Genomic DNA, 27,543 nt, shown 5'->3' with positions numbered 1-27,543 from the left:
CCTGTTCACCAGGGTCATCATCCACAGCTGAAACCAATACATCACATTGGCTCTCACAATAATGTTAATATAGTCGCTATTTTATCACCCAGATAAAGAACTTCAATTTGCATCATACAGAAACAAATGTTTAACATATTTGACTTCTGTTCAACTTACAGGCAGTAAATTAGAGAAATACTTTGAGAAACTCCAGACTTGTTCGTACATATTCGCCATGGTACCACATTTTTAAAATATAAAATCAGTTATGCAGGGCACTGAAACAGTTTCAGACACAGGTATTAGAGTTTACTGTAATTCTAAATATAAGGAAATTGTTGTGTGTGTATGTGGCCACCTGCTAAGGGTTACATTTAACAACTTAACTGCTTTAAGATCTGTCTGAGATCAGGATCTAAGACACCAATTGATGGATAAAGAATGGAATCAGGTTTGCTCAGCCACAGGCATAAGCTTCATTTCAGCTGATACAAGAGAAAGTTTTTTTAAAAGTGATTTACTACTGATATCATACACCCATAGAATTGATTTAAAGAGCAAAAAATCAGTGCCCACTATGTTGGCAAAGCTGTGGTTTTTCAGCACTTATTTCCATGATTAGTGGTCTTGCTAAACATTACAACAATGTTAGTTGTACTAGTTGTACAGAATGACATCGGAAGAATTTCAGATCAAGATCCCAGTCTAGATCTATTAAATATCTTCAGAGATCTACATGAAAACATGGCACACAAGCACTTGGTCTCCTTCTTTTTGCTGGCAGCTAGACAGGTGGCTGCCGGCAATGGGAAGGAAATGAAAAACCTAAACCTAGATTTATGGTACTGTAAAATCCAGAATTTAGCTTTCCTTAACATTATTGCCATTTCTATAGTACTAATGCAGGAATAATAATTTGAAGATGCATGGTTCTCATGGAGAGAGTAGAATTCAGATACACAGGCCTGAAACAGATGGACCAAAAAACGTGGTCCACAGCAACCACATGCATCTGGTCCATATTTGGGCCATTGCCGTGGTCTTGAACTGTGCTGGCAAAAGAAGCTGTATTTTATCATTCTTTTTTTTTGGCCTGTTTCTTTGGGGAAGATGCAGGTCCAGTGCAGTTCCCTCCATGTTCGGGGCATGCACCAACACTATGCCCCGAACATGGCTGGAAACCATATTTTTCAGTTTGTCTGTTTCAGGCCATAGCCGAGTTAGCTTGGAATATGAGTATGAAAAGGGATCTTGTAGTACCTTTGAGAATAACTGTGTGAAAGAAGTTGTAGCATAAGATTTCATAGACTTGGCCAACTTCCATGCATCTGAGTAAGTAGATCAAGTCTACGAAAGTTTATACTGTAACTTCTTTCACACAGTCTCAAAGAAGCAAACTGCTTCACTTTTATTACCGTAGTTTTATGATCCATACAAATAGTAGAGGTGCTTTACCAAAATTTAACTGAAAAAGTCTGTATGAAATTTATAGGTCTTTCTTTGGTGGACTTTTCTTGTGACGTGCAAAGTAGGATCTACACTTGCTGTAAAATGTTTTTAGGAAATGATGAGGATTTATGCTTATTGTTTGCTAAGTGTCCAATTTGGGATAATGTTTTTAATAAAAACACAGTTTGATTACCCTTTTGCCTGTACAATCTGGATAAATAAAAAGAGAAGTTAATTGGTAGTACTTAATTTTTTTTCCTGTCTACTTATTTTCTTTTTATGTATGATCAAGTATGATCTTTTTTCTCAGTTGGTAGTTTCAATAATCCAAATCTGAACTCCTGCAAAATATCGTCAGTTACTTTTATTCTAATACATAATTGGTAAAGATGAGGTCTTGCACAATCAGAATTCAACTCACAATTTTGAACTAAACCAATTTTAGCTATATCCAAATTTTATAGGCAATCCTTCTGATGCTGTTTTCTACTAAAGAATAAATAGGTTCTGGTTTCCAAGACATTTTGCACATAAAGAACACTTAGCCTGAATGAGATAATTCAATTAGTTTTCAGTTCAGTAACTACTACGTATAACATTTAATTAAGTTTCCCCCTAGTCAATATGTTGCTATCATGAGTCTTCTCTTGTGGCAAACCAGAAGAAGGGGAAACTTCCATTTTCCTGCCACGTTCAGTATGTACTTTCATCACACAAAACATTCTTTCAGCTGTACCAATATTAAAGTTATTGCCAGCTTTGTATTCTTAGAGGCATATTTTGTGTTCTTAGAGGCAACTAAATCTGGTGCTCATATATAGCAGGGCAGAAATTATACAATTGCTGAAATTTTGCTGGACTGTAATTCCCAGCAGCCTTAGCCAGCATGCCTGCTAGTGAGAAATGCTGGGAGTTGCAGTTCAACAACATCTGGAAGGTTTCCCTTGTCATATAGCTTAGTGACAGCTTCATTTTTTGCTTTATATGCATGAAACCTCAAGAATGCTTTCTAGAGCTCTCCAGCTGATGAATCTTACGTTGGTTGGTCCTGGAATCTGAATACATGATAGACACAAGAATCAGGGGTGCACTAATCAGGGGCCTCTGGTTTGGCATTTGGATACTTCAAATTGCTCACATTCCTACGTCATGACTAGTTTCCATGGCAATCATGCATGTGCTGCATCACTGGTAGCATTATTACATCCCACAGAAAATTCACCCATTTGATATCTGTCACAGAGACATCTCAGTTGATGCATGACAGTTTCTTGACATGTGCCCAGCAATCTGCATATTTTTGGAGAAAACACTATCTAGTAACAAAATACAGATGAACTACACATTAAGCAGCATGTAAAAACATGTAAATATCTTCTATTTTATTTTATTATTTGTCAATTAGTTTATTTGAGGGAACTAGACTCTTTGTGGGCTGCAGCAGACTACATGGGGCTATCTTTGAAGATGGTTTGGAAATTTCAGCTCATGCAGAAAACAGCTGCCCCTGCTATTGGGTCAAATGCTTATGGGACACAGATCTTGGCTGCCTATATTGGGCGTGATTACATTTCTGAACCCATCATAAAGTGATGATCTTAATCTTTAAAGCAGTCTAACAATTAAGTTTTCAGTGGATCTAGGGGCCCATTTTGTACCCCAGGAATTATTATGGACCACACACATTCTCACATTGCTTAAATTAGGCAACTACAAGAAGAAAAAAAGAAACAAGCCATTCACTTGCTTTAAAATTATACATTTAAAATGAGTCAAATGCTGCTTAAAGTTGCCAGTGAACTGCAGAAAGCCATTTAAACCAAGTATGTGGATGCATTAATTTGATTTTCCCTATTTGGCACCAAATTTCAGCAGCAGACTGCTTTGAGACATATAAAACAAGAGAAATGCTTGTTTTAGCACACACACACACCAAATTTAAGGGGCAGGATTTGCCATTAAAATTTAGCAATGGGGTTTTCCAGGATGCTTGACTCCCCTCAAAACTGATGTTGGAGACAATTGGCCTATGGGCCATGATGTGACTGTCTCCCCTATTTTAAAGATTTAAATGTTTTGGGCTCAAATTACTGTACATCATAAGAGTGTCTTCTCCAGGACAAGCCTGCTCACATCCTGAAATTATAAGCAGAGATACTGTATTTCTAAGTTGCTCACCACAAATTGCTGTTAGGCCTTGAGAGTAATAAGAATAATAATTTATCCATGATGATTCAACACCTCTGGAATCAGTTTCCATCAGAGGTCTAATCATTCTATTTTCTTCAGGTCTTCAGAAAAACTTTGAAGGCACATCTGTTTTCACTGGCCTCTTCACAGTTCCTGGACTACATCTTTGATTGTTGTTGTTTTTGTTTGCTGTTATTGCATTTTTGTTGAAAGCACTTTTGTTTAATATTTTTATTTTATATGTTTGTTATTTATTCCTCTTCCCCCTTCAGTAAAATTTCCAGATTGGCTTCCAGAATTTTTAAAACACAACAGCTTTAAAATATACTGTGAACAACATAAAATCTAACACAATCAGCCACAATAAGACAAACCAGATTGAATAAAAAAAAGATCTTGCCATCAACATGACAGACCAGGCCTGAAAATGGAGTCTCATTTCTATTTGACTCTACTTGCTACAAATCCCCCACCACTTGTGCGCTAGTCATCAATCCAAGTGTTCTTGACCTTCAACTCCTCACAGTTTTGAAGAGTTGACACAGCTAAACAATTTGCTCAAGGATGTTCTAGAATGATTATATGAATGGCCCAGATCATCACAGAAGTACAAGAAGCATGACAAAACCAATGGCTAAAACTATAGGGTATGACTGTGCCCTTAACACTTTTCTACAGAAGTGAAATGGTTTGGAAATTCCCATTAGTGATATGACTGGGATGGGAGAGAGATTCACCACGTGATTCCATTCACAGTTCTAAGTCAGCACAAAATTACCCATGCACTGGCAGTTCAGACACTTGCAAGGTAAACTTGCAATTTCTTGATAAAGTAGTGATCAATTATCATGTCCTGTCTTCAAATGGCATGGAGGGTGTCAGCCCTCTGAATGAGTAATCTACAGGGAAGTAAAATATATAACTGTGTTATTCTAGAAAATCAGTATGCAAGGAGATCTTGCAGCACCTTTGAGATTAAGGGGCTATACAGATTGCCCCTAATGGGTGACATGCAGCTGTCCCTTTCCTGGCCGGATCAGGGCCACGGCAACATCACATCACAGCCCAGATGTAGCCTCTGGAGAGAGCAAAAAGGAGCCACAAAAAGCAGCTCCTTTTTATGCTCTCGAAGGGGCGCCATAGCTGTGGCGGCACAGCTTTATGACACCCCTTTGGCACTGCATCATGTGGATGCAGTGCTAGAGTCGTGCCATGATGGCAGGCACTGTCTGGACTAGCCCACACCAAATGGGTGCCCTGGTGGCACAGTTAGGGCATCCAGCATCAGGACGCTGAGCCCTGACTCTTCCCACAGGCAGGCACAAAGTGTCTGTCTGTACATGCCCTGAGGTCCAAAACACATGGTAGGAATAATCCAGTTTGAGACTGCTTTAACTGCCCTGACTCAATGCTAGGGAATTCTAGAAACTGTAGTTTTGTGAGACATTTAGCCTTCTCTGTCAAGAGCACTGGTGCCACAATAAACTACAATTCCCATGATTCCCTAGCATTGAGCCAGGGCTGTTAGAACAATCTCAACAGACTGGATAATTTCTGCAGTGTGTTTTGGACCAAACTGAGAGAAGTTGCTAGCATGAGTTTTTGTAGACTTAAGCCTACTTGAGCAAATGCATCTCAGGAAGTAAGCTCAAGTTTACGGAAGTTTATGTTACCAACTTATATCCTCAAAGGTGCTGCAAGATCCCTTTGTATAGGACATTAGTAGTGTATAGGGGAAAGTGGTTGAAATAATTAAATCCTGTGCCATTTAGCCATTTATCTAGGAAACACAGTAATTTCATATTAATGGGAAACAATTATGAATATTACTGCTTGGAAATAGATCCAGAAAGCAGTGATTCAAATACTGGCAAATGTGATTATGGTGTATATGTAAGTAACCAGTTTACTAAAGCAACATAACAAATAGGGCATTTAAAAGATATTTTAAAAACATTACAAGTATATTCTCTCTCTCTCTCTCTCTCTCTCTCTCTCGCTAATCCCTTCTTCTCCAAAGAAAAGTATACCTAACATTTAATGTTTAGAATTCACAAGCCACAATAACCATATGAAAATGTAATCAGCATTTTTGAAATGAAATAGATTAATTCACAAGGAGACTTCTGTGGTTGACTAGGGATTTGAACCCTGTTTTCTCATAGTCCTAGTCCAACACTGAAACCATTACACCATGTTGGCTCATCATGCTTAGATTCAACTAAATTAAATCTCCTTGTTTCAGCAGGTTTAATCTTATTATGATTAATTCAGAATCCAAATTTTTGTATATGCTTCCATATAGGCAGGTATAGAATTGTACACAATATATAATATTGAGATTGTGCTAGATCATGATTTAACCGCAGTAACCCCAAGTTCAACCACAGTAACTCCACTTTAGAAATGGAGTAATTTAAAAATAAATTACTTTAAGAACACATGCCAGTTAGAACAGACCACACCACATGGAACAATGGTGCAATCCAAAATAAGAGATTCACATATATTCTTTTTATATGTACTTCCCTTCAAGGGAAATTATATCCATGAAGAAAGATCTCCAAATGCATATGGAGTCTCCATCCATAATATTTGTTCCAAGATCTGTTCCCCAAAGATGCTATAGTAGTACCACAAAAAGTATAACTGTGGCAGGTTACATACCGCCAGATTGCGGCAGTCTGCCGCCGCCGCCGCTTGCAGTGTCTGGGAGCCGTAGCGGCCAAACCGTGCGGGTCTCGGACGCTCCGAGGAAGGAGCGTGGAAATCGCGCTCCTTCCTGGGCCCCGGAAAAGACATCGCGAGGCGCTAGTCGCACACTCGTGGCGTCACTTCTGGGGCGCGACGTGCAGATGCACAGTGTCCGCTACATCAATATGGCGGCAGCCATGTGGAACGGCCGCCGCCATTTGTCACAGACTCTGTCCGTGATAGGGTAAGGGGCGTCTGGAAGAGACGCCCCTTTTTCAAAATGGGACGTCCTAAGGACGTCTCTTATGGCGGTGTGTAATGCACCTCAGTGACTTTGTTCCTTTTGGAACATAGTGATTTTATGGTTGTTTTGAAAGATGCTAGCTGCTTTCCATGAAAAGCTAACCTTTGATGGGACCTGATACATTTAACCTCTGGTATGTTTCAGTGTAGAGCAGCTCTTTAAAACTCCTTATTCCATTATCCAATTAAACCAAAGTCTAGATTTAAATCAGGTGATCTATCTAACTTTATTTAATGTGTGAAGAAACAATCTTCCAGGGCTTTCCCCTCCAACAAAAGGAAAGATTTAAAATGAAATCCTTTCAACTTCAAAGGATAAAAGGCTACTTCTAAACCAGGCGAGTGCTGAAAGTTTTGGAGTTTCTGTCTTTTCATCCACAGACAAAAGCGAGTCTTTGACAGAAGGCTACTATGGCATAAATAATCCACTTCCAATTGTGTGTATCAGAGACAGATATTAATTTGAAAGAACTTTATTCCAATGCTATTTTCAGAAGGAAATGATCACTCAATAACGATAAACATTCATTTGCTTGCTCCATTACCTTACATTAATGCTGGGCACAGAATCTGTAGTGAATAAATGAACTGCTGGATTTTTCCCCTCTTCATCTATTAGCAAATTGGCCACAAGTGATTAGCATTTTAATTGAATTAGTATAAATAATATTTTTTAACTATGTTTTGCTATTATACACTCTAAGAATAATGTTACAGTATGTCTGGAAAACAAAGAAAAACCCAACTATCCTTCTCTCCTCTTATGAACCTATTTGTAATCCAAGATCTACAACCTTTATCTGCAGGTTCATATTCCATGGTTTTATTTACACAAAGTCCAAAAATACAGTCAGAATAAAGGGTTCATTAGCAAGAAGAAGGAAGTGTTTGTGGGCACTCTTAGGTCCAAAATACACCACAGAAATAATCCAGTTTGAGACTGCTTTAACTGCTCTGGATCAATGCTAGGGAATCCTGGGAACAGTATTTTTCTGAGACATTTAGCCTTCTTTATCAGAGCTGTATAAGAAATCACTCACAAGAAGAATGGAACAGCCAATTTTCTACTTCCTGATTGAGAGGGGAATGGAGTCCTGTCAATCACAGTGGATACGTCCCAGTAAATGTGCAGGATGGGATTCACTGTATAGCACTGTACCTACAGTACTTATACATACACATGATTCCAGCCTTTCTTTTTTACTTTTATCTTCATTATTGCCATTTGCTTCCTATGATGAAAATATATTCTAAACCTTTTTCAATAATTTTGAACAAAAAAGCAGCAGAAGCATATTTATTAAAAATAGATAAATAAATGCATTAGAAATGTAGTGCTGGAGGAGAACTCTGTGGATTCCGCAGACTGCCAAAAATACAAATAAATGGATCCTAGAGCTAATCAGATCTCAGCTTTGACTAGGAATTGAGATTCATTGCAAAAGATGATAATGCTCGGCAACATGGAAGGCAGTAGGAAAAGTGGAAGATGGTATTGCAGGTGAGTTGACTCAATAAATGAAGCCAAAGCCCTGAGGCTGCAAGACCTGAACAGGGCAGGTGATGACCAGGTCTTGTAGAGGTCTCTTATTCATAAAGTTGTCATAAGACAATACTGAATTGATGGCAAATAAAATAATAAATCCTATCTATACTTATCCCAAGTATGTCCCATGGATCATAAAGGACGCTACTTCTGGTTCTGTATAAATGGTCTTTGAATGACTAATCCTTGGGAAGGCACAAATAGAATATAATACAATGGTGAATCTTAATCCCTGGCAGACCAGGGGCAAGCAGCATCAATGCCATTTTTGTTCCATAGGCTTTCCATGGTTTGTGGTGGGTTGCTTTCCACAGGATGCTGAGAACCACCCTCTTTTTCTGACTACTAAAAGAGGAGGAGGGAGCAGAAGGAAGAGTATGAATGGGGAATGCCTTGCTGCTGACCAACTAAAGTGTTTGCAAGTAAATGTGGAGACAAGTGAAGCTGAACATAAAACCAGACACAGCTGCAGCTATAGAGCACACCCACAGCCTGCATTGCCTTCCCAAGTACTACTGCCATCACCAGTTCCTGGAACATGGATCCCTCATGTTAGCCCAGCCTTCCCCTCACCACTTTAATCAACAACCCACTTCTCACAGTTCTGTTCTTTCAAAAGTTGTGGCCGGTCTCTTTCATCAGAGTGCCTAGCATTCTCTATTATGAGAGACAGTGAATGAACAAGCAAAAAACAAACATTAGCAGCAATTGTTGCTCCTCCTGCCAGGTCATTCTTCCTACTGCCACTTCTAGATTCATGGTTGGCCAAGGATGAGGTAGACCATGTTCTTCAATAGTTAAGCCCCTCACAATCTAGAATAGTTTCATCATTTGTAATAACCTTTCTTGAAAAGCAGTTTTCCATTTGTACATATAGTGAGCAGCACTAAAATGAGATGTGTTCAAGCAAATGTGATTTATTAAAACTCCTGGAACAGAGGGCATCATGTAAGTTATAATTTAATGGAATAGGCTAAGGCCTCTAAAGCAGGCCTCCAATGGCCTCAAATGTTGCAAGTCTCCCATATCTGGAATTCCGAAATCCAAAATATTCCCCAAAGTAGGTTCATAGGTGACTGAGATAGTGATAACTTTGCTTACTGATGGTTCAATGTATATAGACTTTCAGATGGCCCGAAAGGACATCTTCAGGGCATTATTGGCACATGGAGTTTACATGCCACACATCGCAATGATGCCTTAAAGCCAGCCAGAACCTGGGCAGCGTTTACATGCCACACACCGCTGGAGTATCTTGAAGCCAGCTTCCATATGTGGCAGGGCACAAAAAGCCAGCTTTTTGCTGGCTGAAAAAGGCGCAGATCTTATCTGCTTCTTTTTCTGTCAGCTTCAAAGCAGATTGAGGCCACAGCATGTGTTCACCATGGCCCCAATCCATCTTCAGAAGGAGATGCTTCAACATGCCCCTTCTTGCCGGTCTGTTTCGCCCCTTTGTTTCATGGTTATTAAAGTTATTAAAAATATTGTATAAAGTTACCCTGAGGCTATGTGTATATGAAATATTAATTAATTTTGTGTTTAAACTTGGGTACCAGTTCCAAGGTATCTCATTATGTACATACATGCAAATACAGGTATTTCAAAATCCAATAAAATCCAAAATCCTCTGCCCCCAAGCATTTTGGACAAGGGAGATGAAACTTGTACTGCCACAAAGCTCAAATAATCTATTTCTGTTATTCCCATAAAGCCTGACAACACTGAAGCCTTTTGGAGTTGCCTCCTAAAGAGGCAGTAGAAAACATCCATGTCATGCTGCTTTTAAGTTTGAAAAGGAGACTGTGATACAGTCATGGTATTTGTTGTTCGGGAAGGAAAAGACCATCAGCCTATGCTATTGGTCTCACCTAAAGCTCTATGTACGCTACCTCTATGTACCCTAGCATTGAATGTGGGGAATGGGGGAAGCAGTCCAAAGTTAGTAAAGTAAAGGATACACTTCTGTGTTCATCTCACATGACAACGAAAAGGGACAAAAGTTTGGATTGTTCTGTACAGTGGCAATAAACCAACAGTAGTATTTGTATGTGTGACATATTGATATGGTCATAAGTATTATGAGCAATTTGAAAGGGGTCTTGGTTTTGTTTATTGTGAAGGAGGAACATTCCTCCCAGAACATACTTCCAATAACACTTGGATAATGGTTGCTATTATAATCCTGTTTTACTGTCAGCAGAATTTGCTAATAAGGCAAGCTGACAAACACATGAAAGTCCATGTGGCAAATCCCTGGCATTAAGGAGTGCTTTTTAACATGTAATGTTGTTTGGCTGTTAAGTTTCTGATAGGAGAAATACTTAGTCACTTCCCAGCTGTTTGGTGGCAAGCTAAAACATAAAATTTAAACCATTAACTAAGTCTGAAAGCAACAGAACAGGTGGCAAATGGTTTAGATGGCAGATGGTGTCTTTTTTAATATTTGTACTCGCTGCTAATTTACAATACAAGAGTCCATAACAACCAAGTTGTGTTTTACCTTCCTTATTCCAGAAATGGCAGGATTGTAGGAGGATGTATGAAAATAAATGTCATTATTCTTCTCTGGAAAAAGGTAATAGTATCCTTTTGCTTGAGGCAATAAATATAAAATGCATGATAATTTATATCTAATGCCAGGTGTTTGTTGCTTCCTAAATGTGAAGCGAATGCTATGATCTGTGAATTCCAGAATCTGGCTGGACCTCTAGATTAAACAGTGATATGAACTTGATGCCATTTTAAATGCTAAGAATCCTGGGACTTGTATATAGTGTAGAGATGCACGCCTAAATTTCAGTTTATATTCATTTTTAAAAGACCCCGAAACTACTATGCTTACAGGAAAAAACAGCAAAATGCTATTCTTCTTTCTTTAAAAGAGTATATTCATAATATTTAGATATACTGAAGCCTTTTCCTATTCTCCTTATTCCATTTCTTCAGCCAAACTGCTTTTTAAACAACATTGGTTTTGTTGGAATAATCTACCATTTAATTGGTTCATGGATCGGTAAACAAATGAGTAAGTTTTAAAAAATCAAGAAAAGAAATAAGAGATTTGTGACAAACATTGGCACACAACATTAATTCTCCTAAATTAAATTGTAACCATCACAGTTTTGTAAATACCATCTGATGCATACAATTATCATCTGCTAAATTCACAGAGCAAGATGAGAGATAAATAAGGGCAACAATCATTTCATGGAAAATGGCGTAACATAACCTTCTGATCACACTCTTGTAATATTATTTTATTCTTATTTGAAATCCACAGTGTAGAGCATGGTGGATAAGTGCTGAACAAGCCAAGACCAGACGATTTTGACTCTAGGATCTGAACCAGCAATTGTTAGCTAAAGCACTCTTCAGAGTTTATATCCTCTACAGGCCCTGTTCTTTCTCTTGCTTATTCTGCTTACTGTGTTGCCATATCATGATCATCATGATTATCATCATCAACATGCCTGAAACATGTGGAACCCAAGCAAGCTGTCATGTACTGATTCAAAAATGGTTCCTCTGGCCTATGCTGAATATCAATACTTTTCAATGTCTCAGGCAGAACCTTTCAGCCCTGCCTGAACTATACAGTTTTTTGTTTGAAACAACAAGACCTGCCTACAGACCTACCATCTGAAGGACAAGACTATTAATGAACTGCTCATGCTGCTCAGTATTGCTTTGCTTTGTTTTGATTTAAATTTGAATTATGTTATGTTGCTGTCCTAGACAACATTTATTTTTGTTCTATAAGCCACTTTGAATGATTTTGAAAAGAAAAATGGCCTAAACACCTTACATACCCAGCTCCAACATTTCAAATATGAAAAATGGGACAGGTGTCATCAAGCAACATTGGAGTGTGATCAAGAGGAGAGAAAAATCATGAATAAGGAAAAATACACAAGCTAGAAGAGGTTGCAGCAATTTGTTTTTGCCTACACCTACTAAGAGCAAGACTACATCCTCTCCTCTTTACCCACTGAGTTAAGTGAGTGCAAAGTATTTATTTATTTAATTTATTTAATTTAATTTTTTAATATCCCACCGTTCTCCCAACATCTCAGCACCCACCCAAATAAAAACAGTTTTGGGTTCTTTCAAAAAAGTTAAATGACTAAAACAAAAGGAAAACATGAAAAGCAACTGGAAAATCAAAGTGAAACACTAAAAGAAGACTACATTTCATGGCGCCTCTAGTAATGATCAAATACACGGCTCATTTGAACTTAGCCCTGCTTAAAATCTAAAATCTGTAGAAAGATACTGTTGTCAAAGTGATAGACTAAAATAGCCTTACAATGAGTTGTGTCTGTATTGATTCACAAGCTGCATTTCTCCGGGCTCATGCTTGCTTTACTTATTATCTTCCATAATCACCTTCAGAGTGTCTACAGACTCTGCCCAAGGTTTTCATAGACAAAGTGATTTGCAAATCACAAATATTGCACAAAGCCCTGAAAATAATTGTAGCTGTTCTCTCATCAGATCACCCTCTTTTCTTTCCTTCTTTGAATTAACTTTTTTATTTTTCTCTTCAAAACCAATTATGCCTGCCCTTTTGAGAAGTGAGGGGAAAGTAACATATGTTTCTAAGACTAGCTAATAATTTGCAAAGCATGGTTTATTTCTAGCAACTCAGGGAGAAAGAGGAGAAAATAAAATGTCCAATGCCCACTGTCAGAAATACTGAATTTACACTTTCCGTCTTGCAATAGGATATTCTGAGTGATCTCAGCCACAATCAAAAACAGTTAAGCATGCATAAGAGTACTGATTCCATGGAATACCAGTCTTTGGTTATTTTAAAAGGTAGAATGTAGAGCTAGTGTGGTGTAATGGTTTGAGCATTGGACTAGGACCCTGTAAACCAGGGTTCGAATTGCTGTTGGGCCAGGAAAACCCACTGAGTGATCTTGGACAACTCATACTCTGTCAACCTCTGAACAAAAGCAGCCAGGAAACAATATAGGGTTGAATCCACCCTCCACCATCTCCCAGAGGAGGAAGCAGAAGAGGTAAGAGATGAAACAGCAAGGATTCTGTGCAAGGCAAAACCACCACCCAGCAACATAGCCAAAAAAGAAAGAAAACCCATGAGGGATCTCAGTTCGGACCTAGAAATCATCATTCTCCTAGCAGACAAAAGCAGTGCCACAGTATTCATGAAAACAGAAAAATACAAACAAAAAATCAAGGAACTCCTGGATCCTGCAATATACAAAAAACTGAAACAAAATCAGCAGGAAAAATGAACACCTTAATCAAAAACTCCTCCATTCAGCCAACCATACACCAAAGTTTATACAAATCTGAGGCTCTCTCGCCAAGACTACTGTATATGGACTCCCCAAGAGCCACAAGGATTCCATTCCACTCCAACGCATAGTGAGTGCCATTGGGTCCCCCATATATGATTTGGCCAAGTTTCTGGCCACACAATTACAAACCCACATAGGGCAAACCCTTCACTACATCAAGGAAAAATATAGTGAAAAAATCAACAACCTCGAACTCAAGCCTAGAGACATACTAATCAGCTTTGATGTGGTCTCCTTGTTCACCAAAGTCCCCATAGTGGACTTTTCCCCCAAAAGGCATTACAGACCTGTTTGAACATGGCCTCACCACAAGATACTTCCAGTGGGACAATGTATACTATGAGCTGAGAGATGGGGTAGCCATGAGAAGCCCTCTGAGCCCTGTGATAGCAAACTTTTACATGGAACACTTTGAAAAGCAAGCCCTAGAAACAGCACGAAAAAAGGCCACAACATGGTTCTGATATGTGGATGACACTTTCACCATTTGGAGACATGGAGAAGAAGATCTGACCATGTTTTTGAACCAGCTGAACAACATCCACCCAAACATCCAATTCACAATTGAAAAAGAAAAGGAAGGAATGTTGCCATTCTTAGATGTCCTGGTCATCCGCAAACGAAACCAACGGTTGGGCCACACAGTATACAGAAAACCTACATACATGCACATATACCTACACAAGAACTCCAACCATCACCCAGGACAAAAAAGAAGCATAATAAAACATTGGTAGGCTGGGAAAAATGATCTATGATCCCCACTTCCTGGAAGATGAATTGAAGCACCTAGACTGGGCTCTACGGACTAATGGTTACTCCGGCTCAGACATCATAACGGATGCCAGACCCAGACCCAGGGTGAGCGGGATTCTCAGCCCATAATGGATCATTAAGTAAATGGATACCCTATAGGCCTTGCCATTAGACAACAGAACAATACACAGATTAACATGCAAATCATCTTCTCTCAGCAAAATATACCCCACTCTGCTGGCGAAATGTCAGGAATAAACTGTTCCAGAACACAGCCTCATAGCCTGAAAACCCACAAAAACTCTGGATGCCAGCCATGAACGCCTCTAACTTCACAATACAATTTTAAAACAGTACAACAATATTAAAATATATAAATATAAAATTTTAAAAAAACAATTAAACAATTTAAAGGGTTAAAACAGTTATCAATTAAAATATAACATGTTAAAAATACGAACTATTAAAATTTATATAGCACAACATTAAACACCAGTCCCTATCAGTTAAAAAGGCCCGATTGCACAAAAATGTATTTACCTTGCATCAGAAGGATAGTACGGATGGTGCAATCCTGGCCTCTCTAGGGAGGGAGTTCCAAAGCTTGGGAGCAGCCACTGTGAAGGCCCTCTCTCTTGTTCCCACCAAACATGCCTGAGAGGGTGGTGGGACAGACAGAAGGGCTTCTCCCAATGATCTCAATACTCTGGAGGGCTCATACAGGGAGATATGGTCCTTCAAATAGCCTGGAACCGAGCTGTATAGGTCAAAATTGTGCTTGGAATTGTGAATTGTGTCCAGAAATGGACTGGCAGTCAATGGAGATGTTGCAACAAGGGAGTTGTATGCTCCCTGTATCCAGCTCCAGTTAACAGCCTGGCTGCAGCTCTTGGACCAGTTGAAGTTTCTGAGCACTTTTCAAAGGCAGACCCACATAGAGAGCATTATAGTGATCCAGACAGGATGTAACCAAAGTATGTACCACCTTGGCCAGGTCTGGCTTCTCCAGGAATGGGTGCAGTTGGCACACAAGTTTTAGCTGTGCAAAAGCATTCCTGGTCACCGCTGACACCTGGGCTACCCCCAAATTATGGACCTAAGCTTCATTTTGTTTGCCCTCATCCAGTCCATTACAGCAGCCAGACACTGGTTTAGGACAGAAACAGCTTCCTTCGAATTAGGTGGAAAGGAGTGATAGAACTGGGTATCATCAGCATACAGGTGACACCTTACTCCAAAACTCCAGACAACCTCTCCCAGCGGTTTCATGTAGATGTAAAAAAGGGGTCAGGACTGAGCCCCAAGAGACCTTACAAGCCAATAGCTAAGGAGTCAAACAGAAATCCCTCAGCACCACCTTCTGAGAACACCCCTCCAAGAAAGATCAGAGCCACTGTAGAACAGTTCCTCCAAGCCCCATCCCAGAGAGGTGACTCAGGAGGATACCATGGTTGATGGTATTGAAAGCTGCTAAGAGGTCCAGTAGAACTAACAGGGACACACTGCCCCTGTCCAGTTCCCTGCGTAGATCATCCATCAAGTAGTTTCTGTCCCATAGCCAGGTCTGAAATCAGAGTGACATGGATCTAGATAATCCGTCTCATCCAGGAACCCCTGTAGTTGAGTGGCCACCTCATGCTCGTGCACCTTGCCCAAAAATGGAAGGTTGGCGACTGGTCTGTAGTTATCTAGTACAGTAGGATCCAGGGAAGTTTTTTTTTCAAAAAAAGGTCTTACCACACCCTTTTAGGCATTTTGGAACCCTGTCTTGCTGTAAAGAGGCTTTAATCACTTCCCTTACCCACTCCACCAGTCCTCCTCTGGCCTGTTGAATATGCCAGGAAGAGCAAGGGTCTAAGGATACATGTGGTGGCTTTCACCTCTCCAAGGATTCTGTCCTCAGGCTGCACAAATTGAAGAGTATCCATCAATACTGGACAAACAGGAGCCAAGGTTACATCCACTGAATCGAAGTCAGAATGGGATCTAAGTTAGGGTGAATCTGAGTGATTTTATCAGCAAAATGGTGGGCAAATTGTTCACAATGAGCTGTTGAGTGGCTTACATTCTCCTCAGGACCAGATTGTAACAGATCCCTGACCACTTGAAACAGCTCAGCTGAGCAGTTCTGTACAGCTCCAATGGTTTTAGTAAAAAAAAAAAAAAAAAGGGCTGAAATAGCTCCACTCTGTGTTACAGGATGCTAAGGAGCAATCAGGTCAGCTCCCCTGGTCATTTCTCCATTCCAGAGATCAACCAGGGCTTCAACAGGACCATCTTAATGAGTGCCCCACCCCTGCAGAGGCTCTGAGTCCCAGCATGTGTAAACGACCACCCAAAAGGAAGGTATTTTACCATACATCAAAAGACTCACAGACAGAATAGGGAAACTGTCCTCGCCGCCCCCGGGTGTCCTTGGGGCATGAAGGTTGCATGAAACTTCATGATCCTTTAAAACCTGATCACTTTGTGTGGTGGTGTGTCCTGCTATTTGCCTGTCCATGCGAGCTCACTCCCTTAGCCACATCTTTTGTGAGTAATGGCAGGGGTATTTGGGAAACTTGCAAGTCTTGGGCACAGGGTATTGCTTCTGTGGCCTAGAGTGGCACCATTTGGGGCAAGACTGATTGACTGGAGCAGAGTTAGAGCATGTGGCAGTAGGAAAGAAGTGGCAGCAAAAATGAGCTTTCAAGTTAGGGCCCTACTTTTTTCTAATTCTGAATTTGTTATGACAAGTTTGCTCTATCAAAACTTTGTGGAATCCAAACATGAAAAGAGACCTCATTATAATATTATTAATCAAATCAGATAATGAAAATACAATAGTCTCTGGGGTTCACAGATGGTGTTCTTTCCAAGATTTATTTGGCAGGAGTTAAGGGCAATAAGTCATGCTTTACAAATGTCGACATGCTGGTCTTTTTTCACTGGAAGACAGACTGGCTATAAAATATACTCTGCACATGGGATTATCACTGTATTAGATTATTTGCTTTCTTGATGTTTTCCTAATCATTACATTCTATGAAGAAACAGAAATGTAATTGTGTTCTTGACAGCAGAGTAATACTTTTTGACCAACTGACCTTTTTCGTCCCTTTCAGAGGATGGAGATTTAATTTAACTTCTACAGATTGTCAGTTAAACGGTAAATATTATGCACAAACTGCTTTGCAGGAGAAAAAGGATAATTGACATATTATTGTAAAATGTATTTCCTCTGAAGTTGTAACTTACAAAAAAATTATCTGACATACATGCCTAAGGAGTGTTTTAATCTTTTTCAAACATTCAGCCCTGATGCCACTGGATTACAACACCCATAATTCCCCACCAGCATGACCATTACTCAGGGATTATGAGGATCATAGTTTCATGACATGGAAGTGGGAAAGTTGGGATAAGATGCAGTCATACTCTGCACTGATAAGACTGGATAAACCCCAAAGTCCCTCCCAACCCCTGCATATCAGACATTACAAGCCATCATCTAGATCAAGAAAAGTAACAGTACTAATCAATTCTGCATTGACCAGACCTCATCTGGAATACTGTGTCCAGTTGTAGATATCACAATTTAAGATGGACATTGATAAGACAGAACATGTCCAGAGAAGGGATAACTAAGATGGTAGAAGGTATAGATACCAAACCTTATGGGGACCAGCTGAAGGAACTGGACATATCTAGCCTGCAAAAGAGAAAACTGGGGAACGATATGGTAGCCATCTGTCAGTATCTGAAATGCTGCCATGAAAAACATGGAGCAAGTTTATTTTCTGCTCCTTTGTTCTGAACCAAAGGATTCAACTTAGGGGGGGAAAGGAGATTCCAAATAACCATTAGTAAGAACTTTTTCATAGTAAGAGCTGTATGACAGTTGAATGGACTACTTTAGAAAGTGGCAACCCTCATTCATTTTTAAACAGAGATTATAAATATGACCATCTTTCAGAAATGTTTCAGTAATAGATTCCTCCACTGGCAGCACATTGGACTGGATGGCCCTTTGAGTCCCTTATCATACTGTGATCCTTCAGCAAGATGTTATGAGAAAATCTCTGTGTCTCAGCAAATAAGAGCAAGTAAGGTGATGCCTGCCAGAAATGTTTACACAATTCAAATAGTATCTTCTTTCAGTTTTGCTTATTTCATAGTCCTATTGTGTATTCGAAAGGAGCAGATATCTATGAATAATGCAGTTTCTTGTGCATGATTGATAATGGGTTTATTGCTCCGGCACTCCGAGCATGTTATTGGATATCCTATCAGCCCCATTTTCCTAGGGAAAACTGCTGTCGAAACATGACATGTTTATCATTGCAAAGTGCAGAGAGTTATCTATGTGGGAAAGCTCTTTACTATGATAATCTCCTATTGAGCCTTAGGTACATCATTCAGGGTACATGAGACGATAGCTGTAAAAAAGTACGTATCACTGAAAGGGTTCCCTGTTTTAAGGAGTTTCTTGTCTCAATGAATATAGACAGAAAAAAAATGATGGGGAGGTTCAAGTTGTTGTCGCTTTTACAAAAAAATTTAATTTATGGTCTTTCAGTTTATAAATAAAAGTGCAAATATATATTGTCAGCTTCCTTTTAATGTTTTGAATTATACACATATATATAAATGTGTAGAGCTAGGAATGTGTATACAGTTGGCCCTTCTTATACATGGATATTTTATATACAGATTCAAGCATACGCGGTTTGAAAATGTCCAAAAAAGTATAAATTTCAAACATCAAACCTTGATTTTCCATTTTTATAAGGGATACCATTTTGCTATGTCATTATATTTAATGGGACTTGAGCATACACGGATTTTGTTATACACAGGGGATCTTGGAACCAAACCCAGCATATAACAAGGGTCCACTGTACTTGAAAAATGAGCACTATTTTTCATTAAAAGTTGAATGATAACTGGATAATTCAATAAATTTGTACAAGAAATAAATAAATAAATAAATAAATAAAATTAATTTATGTGCCACATGGGACATACGCATGAAGAAGTTGATTCTGAGTAGATGCAATTGAATTATTGTAACATGTGGCATGAGTCCCAAAATTATGCCTACTGTACAAAGTGGGTTTTTTTTTAAGGAAACAATTATTGAAGAGACAATTGTTCTTGTTTGGTCTCATGCACATATTTACACAGATGCCCAGTGCACTCAGACGTCTCAGCTATGTCCAGGTTTCAACTAGAGCAGACCACAGAATCAATTGTAATTCAATGTGTAATTTCAAAAGATGAAGCAATGTTACATATACAATTTTTGGTGTTTTTTTTATGAAAGTTTAAAATTTGGCTTTCTATTTGTTTAATTAGAGAATACTTTAAAATATACATTAAATAAAATGTAAAAAAAAAGAAGAATTTAGCAGTATTATCTTAACAGCAGTGAGAACAAAGAAACAAAGTAAATGCCATCACACTTGGAGGATCAAAACTTCCCTAAAAAGAAAAGACTTGAAGTTCATTTGGAGAAACAAAACTCTCATGCCTAAATTTGCTATGCTCATAGTAGTTTTGGGTCTTTCTTCAATTTTGCCTTCCACAGATAGCATTCCATCTGTTCTAGGAGCCTTCCACACTACACAGTTTCAGTACTAGGATTCCACTTTAACTGCCACGGCTACATCCTGTGGACGATTGTGATTTGAAACAGAATGATACCATAATACTCTCCACAGCCATTCTCAGAGCATACAGAAAACTGACTGGCATTTGTAATGATGCATGACATTGCCACACTTTGGGAAATCAAACCACTGTATCAGGAAGGCAACATTTTCAATGACAGCACTATAGCACAAAACATCAGAAGCATCTGAGGAAAAGAAATCACTCTACAATCACAGTTTGAGCAACAGATGAAAATAAATGGACATGTCAAAAGGGATATCCAAAAATGAGCCCTAAAAGTAGAACCATAAATGGGAGATGCAGGAATGAAAAGGCAGAAACTATTCTGGAACAGAGCGAGCAATTTTGGCTTTTCCTAAAGTAGACTAGCCAGAAAAAAAATGTTTGGTCAGAACCCCAAACCTTTAATTTCCAGCACTGAAACTCTGAGGCAAAACCTCAGCCCTCAGAACCTCCTGTTGTTAAGTTTGAACGCCATACCGAGAACTGACTCACCACTTTGATCATTAATCATGCTAGATGGATTAAGAGGGGGAATTCCTTACCTTGGAAGGGTGACGTCAAAACTGGTATTTTGATTGGTGACAAAGTCAGCACATGGCATGGCTGCAGACTTGTTGATGGTCCCTGAGGGGTGTCGGCATCTAATGACAACATGGCTGCTGCAAATGCAATGGTCTGGTTGCTGCCAGCTTGCTTAAGGCAACCACCTATGGAAGAACCAGACATTATTTTGATTATTTTCACTCAACACTGGACATCTCTGACATACATATAAAATTTGTCATTTTGCTCACCAACTTGGCAATAGTTTTGTAAATGTCTAATGATAGATTGTACCATTACTATTTCCGCCTCACCAGCATAATTTCATTTTTATGCCTCGTGGAACACAGTTATGATCAAAGCAGGATGTATCACCAGTTTTCACATCTTTTCTATGATGCCCCAGATATCAAGAAATCAGTGTCTTCAAAGCTAGGTGATGAAAGATATAGTTCCTCATTTCCTGAAACTTTTTTGTTGTTGTTAGTGTAGGGAAGGTAGAGGTGCAATCTCACAAGTCACAACTCAAATATCAGTGACTGGAGCATATACACTGGGAGGACTAGGACAGTGATGCTGAACCTATGGCACGCTTGCCAGAGGTGGCACTCAGAGCCCTCTCTGTGGGCACATGTGCCATCATCCCAGCATAGAGTTTGCCAGAGTTTGTTACTAGAAAGCCAGAGGGACATGGCACTTTGCAATAATAAGTGGGTTTGGGGTTGTAGTTTGGGCACTCGGCCTCGAAAAGGTTCACCATCACTGGACTAGGATATGCTATTTGATGCAACACACAAACCCATAACCTTTAGCGTATGGGATGGCAATTTCCAGATGATGGGAGTCTCCATCTGCTTTCCTCAGAGCCTCAGAAAGCCATACTAACCCACCACACATACAGTATATGACATCCCTTTATCAACTTTTGGTCACTTTCATGTTTTGGGGGGAGGGGGAGTAATGCTAAAGGGCCACATACAATCCTTGGTGTAATTTCATGAGGCTCTTTCTATCATTTCTTGGAGGCAGGGGAACCCATAGAGAAAGAGGAAGAAAAAGGGAGAAGAGCTAGGATGGATGCAGCAACAGAATGAGTGATGGAGTTCACTGCAATTTATCACTTTGGACCACTTACAAAGGAGATTGACCCCTTCCCCAGAAACAGCCTTCTGGAAAAAGAAGGGCATGTGGCAGAAAGAGAAAAGGTAAGTGTACACATGTGCATATCTTAAAAGGAGAGAGAAGGAGAATAAGGAGGAGGAGATGAGAGAAGATGTTTTCAGGGATTGAAAGAGGCAGAGAAAAAGAGGATTGACAGGAAAAAAGATGAATAGAGAGGGGGTGTCAGGAAGAAAGAAAGTGTGGCAGACTGAGAGGAAGAAAGAGAAGGGTGTCAAAAAAGGTGGGAGAAAGAGATATTCCCCAGACTGAAAGAATGAATGTGTAGAAAGAGAGACAGAAAGTTGGTTGACATAAAATGGGAGAGAACCTGAGAGTAAGAAAGATAGAAAGAGGGAATAGGTTCACAGAAACACAGGAGAGGTGGCTCCAGCCACCTTGGCCTCCAGCCACATGTGCTTTTGGCTAAGGTCTCATCCACTATCAGCATACAGCCTGTGACAGATCACTCTAGGAATGCAGCTCACAAGAAAGAAAAAAGTTTCCATACACCAGTCCTTTTGGAAGATCAAATGTACCTGCCATATGTCCAAGCTAAATACATACTATTTTATTACGTTTTATTCTAAATTGGTACTTGTGTAACCTGTGAATAATGTCGTTCTTTTGTGGCCTGATGTAGCTTTTTGACAATTAAAAGAAATAAAGTAAATCTGAGGCAACAATAAAAATAATCAATTGCATAATTTTTAAACTTCTGGAATAACTAATATTTGGAAATAGTCTATTTGTAGCTGTGGCTCAGTTTCCAAAACAGCATTCTAAGTAAGCCATAAAACCACTTTATACATCATATTTTTGGTATGCACCTAAAAATATAAAGCATGAATGTCATAAATGTGTATTTTCAAAGACATAAATTATTCAGACTGTACACTCACCAAGAAGCTGTGGCTGACTGCAGCTCTTGCTGAGGTTTGCTTCTATGTGATGTATTAAATGGCTCTTACATTCTCTTTTGAAATGCAATAAATGAGTACATTGACACAGTCTCTACCTTTCAAGAACAGAAAAGATCCTGCTAAGTGAGTCCTAGAAAAGGCAAGAGTACTATTGCAATAAAGAAGAATCAACCTTTTCCTTCTTAACTTTTACCTTTTACTAGACATAGAAGGAGACCATTGGTACTTAATCATGGCTAAGTATGCTAAATAAACAAGAAAAGAGGTAGTAAAATTCTTGAGGAAAGTTAATTTGACAAACACCAGCTGTTACCCCCTCTGCACTGAACTCTGTATTCAAAAATTAAGCAATCATTAGCTTATTATGTCGTTTAGCAAATGTTTTCAGTTCAGGCAGAAATCTGTTGGGCATTAGAAAGCCGGCAAGCAATTTTGCAAAGTGTCCTGCTTGAACTACATCATGACTTTAAGCAATTCAGAGCAATGGTGTAGCTGCTATATTTTCTTTCAAAGATCAAAGATCCCTAATATTATTCTTCTCATTTCACACCAGAATGTTAGGATAATCCAAAGTCAGTCAATATAGGACTTTAATACTGAACTGGCCAAGATATGACTCAGTGTCTAAATAAGGGGCCAAATACAATTGCTAGTTTCAACTAAAGTAGACCCACTAAATGAGAAACTTCTTGGTAAGCCAACATTTATGAAAGTTATGAAAGTAAATAAAATAAATTCCATTCATTACATGGATTTAGTTTAGAGCTGAATCTAAGAACCAAATTATGGGCCCTTTCAAAATTCCACATAAAAGGTAGCAAGACACAAAAGGTTATAGCTTCAGGAAGGTGGTAAGAGCAGTATTAACTAACATCCTTAAATTTCTACTTTGTTAAGACTTCTAGATCACCGATTGGATCACATGACAAATATCATGTTTCAAAAGTAAAAATAGCTAAACTAAAATTTGGAAAGTTGTCTGACTATCATTGACCATACTTTTCAAGGCTAGTTCATGCACTTCAGTTCTTTGTGGGTTTCTGTGGTTTTAATGCTAAATTTTAACTAGAGAAATCAATACTACTCTGTGGCCAGCATGTCTGCACAGAACGCTGTTACCTTCCCAACAAAGTGGCACGTTTCTCTTTTTAATCGTTATTGAAACTTTGATTAGAAAAATTAAGATGGAAAAGAATCGGAAGGGAGAGAATAAAAAATAAAAGCATATGCTGATGATTTGGTGATAAATTTAGAAAATCATTTGGAAAACACAGAATATCAGATGAGGGTAATTGAAAATTTTGGAAAAGGGTGTAAAGTATATTTAAGTAAATCAGCAGTTATAACAAAGAATATGAAGGCAAATGAAGACCTAATGTTACAGGAACGTATGGGTATGATAGTTAAGAAACGAGTTAGATATTTGGGAGTAGAATTAACAAATAAATCAAATGAACTGTTTGACAATAACTATGCTAAAATATGGAAAGAAATTAGAGGAAATCTTATAAAATGGAGTAAATTGCACCTCTCCTTTCTAGGTAGAATCTCAGCTATCAAAATGAGTGCACTTCCAAAAATTCTCTTTTTGTTTCAAACTTTACCAATACCAGAGAAAATATTTAAAATTTGGCAACGTGATTTGATGAATTTTATTTGGGAAGGAAAAAAGCCCAGAATTAAATTAAAAGTAATGCAAGACACTAAAGAGAGAGGAGGTTTGGCTGTACCCAACCTTAAACTATATTATGAGGCAAAGTGCCTAGTGTGGCTAAAGGAATGGATGATGTTAGCAGACAGAAAATTAATAGAATTATAATCAGAGGGTCTCAAATTTGGAATGCATGCATTTTTACTTTATGAAAAAGACAAGGCAAATAAAGCAATAAACGAACATTGTATTAGAAACTCTCTGTTAAACATCTGTAAGAAATATAAAGAAAGAATTGTGATTGGCTTACCGAAATGGGCCTCATCGCTAAAAGCTTTATATAGAACGGAGATGTATAGGGAAGGAAAATGGACTACATATAAAGATTTATTAAGGATAAAAGATAAGAAATTTGAGCTTAAAACGCATGCAGAATTTAAATTAGCAGGTATAAATTTAAATTGGTTTGAGTACTGGCAAATTAAAGGAAGAACTAAAGATGATTTAAAAGAATGGGGAATATTAGATAAGAAATCTGAATTAGGTGACATATTATGTATGAAAGAAAATAAAAGAGGGCTTATGGGAAAGGTATATAATTTATTATTAGCATGGTATACTGAACAGGACATTATTAAAGAAACAATGATCAAATGGGCAAAAGACATTGGTCATCCTATTAATTTAGATATTTGGGAGAAAGCTTGGAAACAAAACATTAGATATACTGCGGCTCAAAGTCTAAAGGAGAATTGGTACAAGATGTATTTTAGATGGCATTTAACCCTGGTAAAATTAGCCAAAATATATAACAAAACAAACATTCTCTGTTGGAAGTGCGGTGCCATAGCAGGTTCTTTCACTGTTGGTGGTCTTGTAGGAAAGCGAAAGAGTTTTGGAAAGGGATAACAGATGAGGTAAATATTATTTTAGGAATTAATCTGGAAAAAAAACACACCAGAAAGCATTTTGCTGGGGATGTTTGAGGGGAAGATGAGTAAAAAATATGGCAAAATCTTGACATATATGGTTTCTGTTGCTAAGATCCTATATGCACAAAAATGGAGATCTACAGAAATTCTCAGGGTAGAAGACTGGATCAACTACTTATATGACATGATGCAGATGGATAAACTTTCTTGTAGGATGAAAAATATTCCCTGGGAGGTTGTATCTGAAGAATGGGAAAAAGTACTAGATTATATTAAGAAGAATTGGAAAGATTCACTAGTAATATATTAAGATAGTAGAAAATGTCTGATTCTCTTCTTGTGCTATATATTTTTTTTCTTTTCCTCTTCAGGTAAAAAATCTGCTAGGATAAATGAAGATAAGAAGTCCTCTTTCACTTGTATTTTGAATGTTGTTGTTTTTTCGGGACCAGCATTTGATATATAGATTAGAATGTTCAGACATATGAAATTTGTCTCGCAGTTAGTAAACCAGAAGAGTATATGGTTGGGAATGTGTACAGTTATTCGTAGAATTTATTGATTACATTAGAGGATCTTGATAAACAACGGGTAACATGATATAACAGAGTGTTTAGACTTCACAAAGAAAAGGCGGAGAAAGTGTGGTTTGTTAGAGGTAAAGTGTATAAGCAAATACATGGAATGTTTGTTAATTTTAGTTGCTGTGTGGTAGAGACAAGTTAGATAGGTGTGGTAGTATATGTTGTTTATGTTGTTGCTTTTGTTTTCATTTTTTATTTTTATTTTTATTTTTTCCCTTTCTTTACTGTCATCATTGTTAATATTGCTGTAAACAAATATATATTATAACAAAGATTTAAATAAAAAAATAAAATAAAAAGTTCTTTGTGGGTGACTGTGGTTTTAATGCTAATTTTTAACTAGAGAAATACCTATTATTATCATAACTATTGTAAATGGTAGGGATCTGTAAACTAAAGAAATGCCTAAAGGTAAAATAAAGGTTTTCCCTTGACAAGTTTGCCCAGTCGTGACTGTCTGTAAGGAGCGGTGCTCATCTCTGTTACTAAACCAAAGAGCCAGTGTTGTCAATACTACTATGTGATCACGTGGCCAGCATGTCTGCACAGAACGCTGTTACCTTCCCACCGAAGTGGCACTTTTACATGCTTCTGAACTGTTAGGTTGGCAGAAGCTGGAATTAGTGACGGGAGTTCAGTCCATCACGTGGCTCCTGGGCCTTGACCAGCTGAGCTCCTGATATTGCAATCATCAGTCAGCGTCTTAACCACTGAGCCACCATGTCCTACTAAAGATGCGGTGAAATGTCTAGGTACACAATATTAATGGAAACTGGGCTATTAATGCAGACCAAGCCACCCACTGGTGGGGTAGAAGACATTTTCATACCAACATCATTCTCGCATGCTACATTATAGTAAGTATAGTATAGTAAGATATAATATTGTTCCCCCAACTCATACATGAACAGCATTTTTATTGGAGAAAGGAGAAGAGAACTCTTGATGCACCACTGAAGTCATCAGTTAAATCAGTTCCCATTTGGGCTTCATACTGCAACCCATTTTCTCCATCCTTCTGAATTTTCTCATCCTCCTGAATTAGGGAGCCCTGGTTGTGCAGTAGGGAGCCCTGGTGGCACTGTGGTTAAATGCCTGTACTGCAGCCACAAGGTTGTGAATTTGAACCCATGCTGGGCTCCTTGCATCCTTATGTAGGTCGCTAAAATGAGTACCCAGCTTGTTGGGGGCAATTAATTTACACATTGTAAACCCCTTATGTAGTGCTGGTTCACTGATAAGCAGTATAGAAATGTACTTGCTATTGGTATAATTTAGTAGCAGATTTTCAGAATGTACAGTGGTACCTCGGGATACGAAATACCCAGGTTACGAAATTTTCGGGATACGAAAAAATCCCATTGGAAATCATTGTTCCGGGTTACGAATGTTTTTTCGGGTTATGAAGAAAATTTTTGGTGCTTTTCGGCGCTTTTTCGCACGAAACGCGGCTTTTCCCCATTAGCGCCTATGGCAATTCGGCTCACGAAGGCTTTTCGGGTTACGAAAGCGGCCGCGGAACGAATTACTTTCGTAACCCGAGGCACCACTGTACTCTGTATTATCGGTTCTGCTCCTCTCTATATATACATAGTTCCATCCTATGTTCTTCTGAATCTTTGTCATCTGGAAATGCTAGAAAGTGACTTTTGCATGCAAGAAACATGGGTAATGCAAGACTAGTGAATTGTCATAGGCATGAATCAAGGACCTCAATAGCACATTTGGGGTGGGGTCTATGTGTCCAAAATCTTTGTGTGTGAGTAGGAGGAATTTTGATTTAGGATGCAACTATCCCTTCTCTCCTCATGGACTCAAAGAGTTATACCATACAATGCATCATATGA

At 38.6% G+C, this 27,543-nt stretch overlaps 1 protein-coding gene across 2 annotated transcripts in view; it reads right to left on the bottom strand.

The window, feature by feature from the left end:
- Window positions 1-27,543, bottom strand: part of TCERG1L (transcription elongation regulator 1 like) — a 224,130-nt gene that overhangs the window by 167,524 nt on the left and 29,063 nt on the right. For both annotated transcript variants that reach the window (XM_042461102.1, XM_042461103.1), the window contains exon 4: window positions 20,448-20,612. In XM_042461102.1, the coding sequence (XP_042317036.1) occupies window positions 20,448-20,612 (165 nt within the window). The remainder of the gene's footprint in view (window positions 1-20,447; window positions 20,613-27,543) is intronic.

The sequence above is a fragment of the Sceloporus undulatus genome, chromosome 3 (assembly GCF_019175285.1).
Source record: "Sceloporus undulatus isolate JIND9_A2432 ecotype Alabama chromosome 3, SceUnd_v1.1, whole genome shotgun sequence".
In the NCBI taxonomy this organism is placed as follows: domain Eukaryota; kingdom Metazoa; phylum Chordata; class Lepidosauria; order Squamata; family Phrynosomatidae; genus Sceloporus; species Sceloporus undulatus.
The sequence above is the reverse complement of the archived record's forward strand: the minus strand, read 5'-3'. Positions and strand labels throughout refer to the sequence as shown.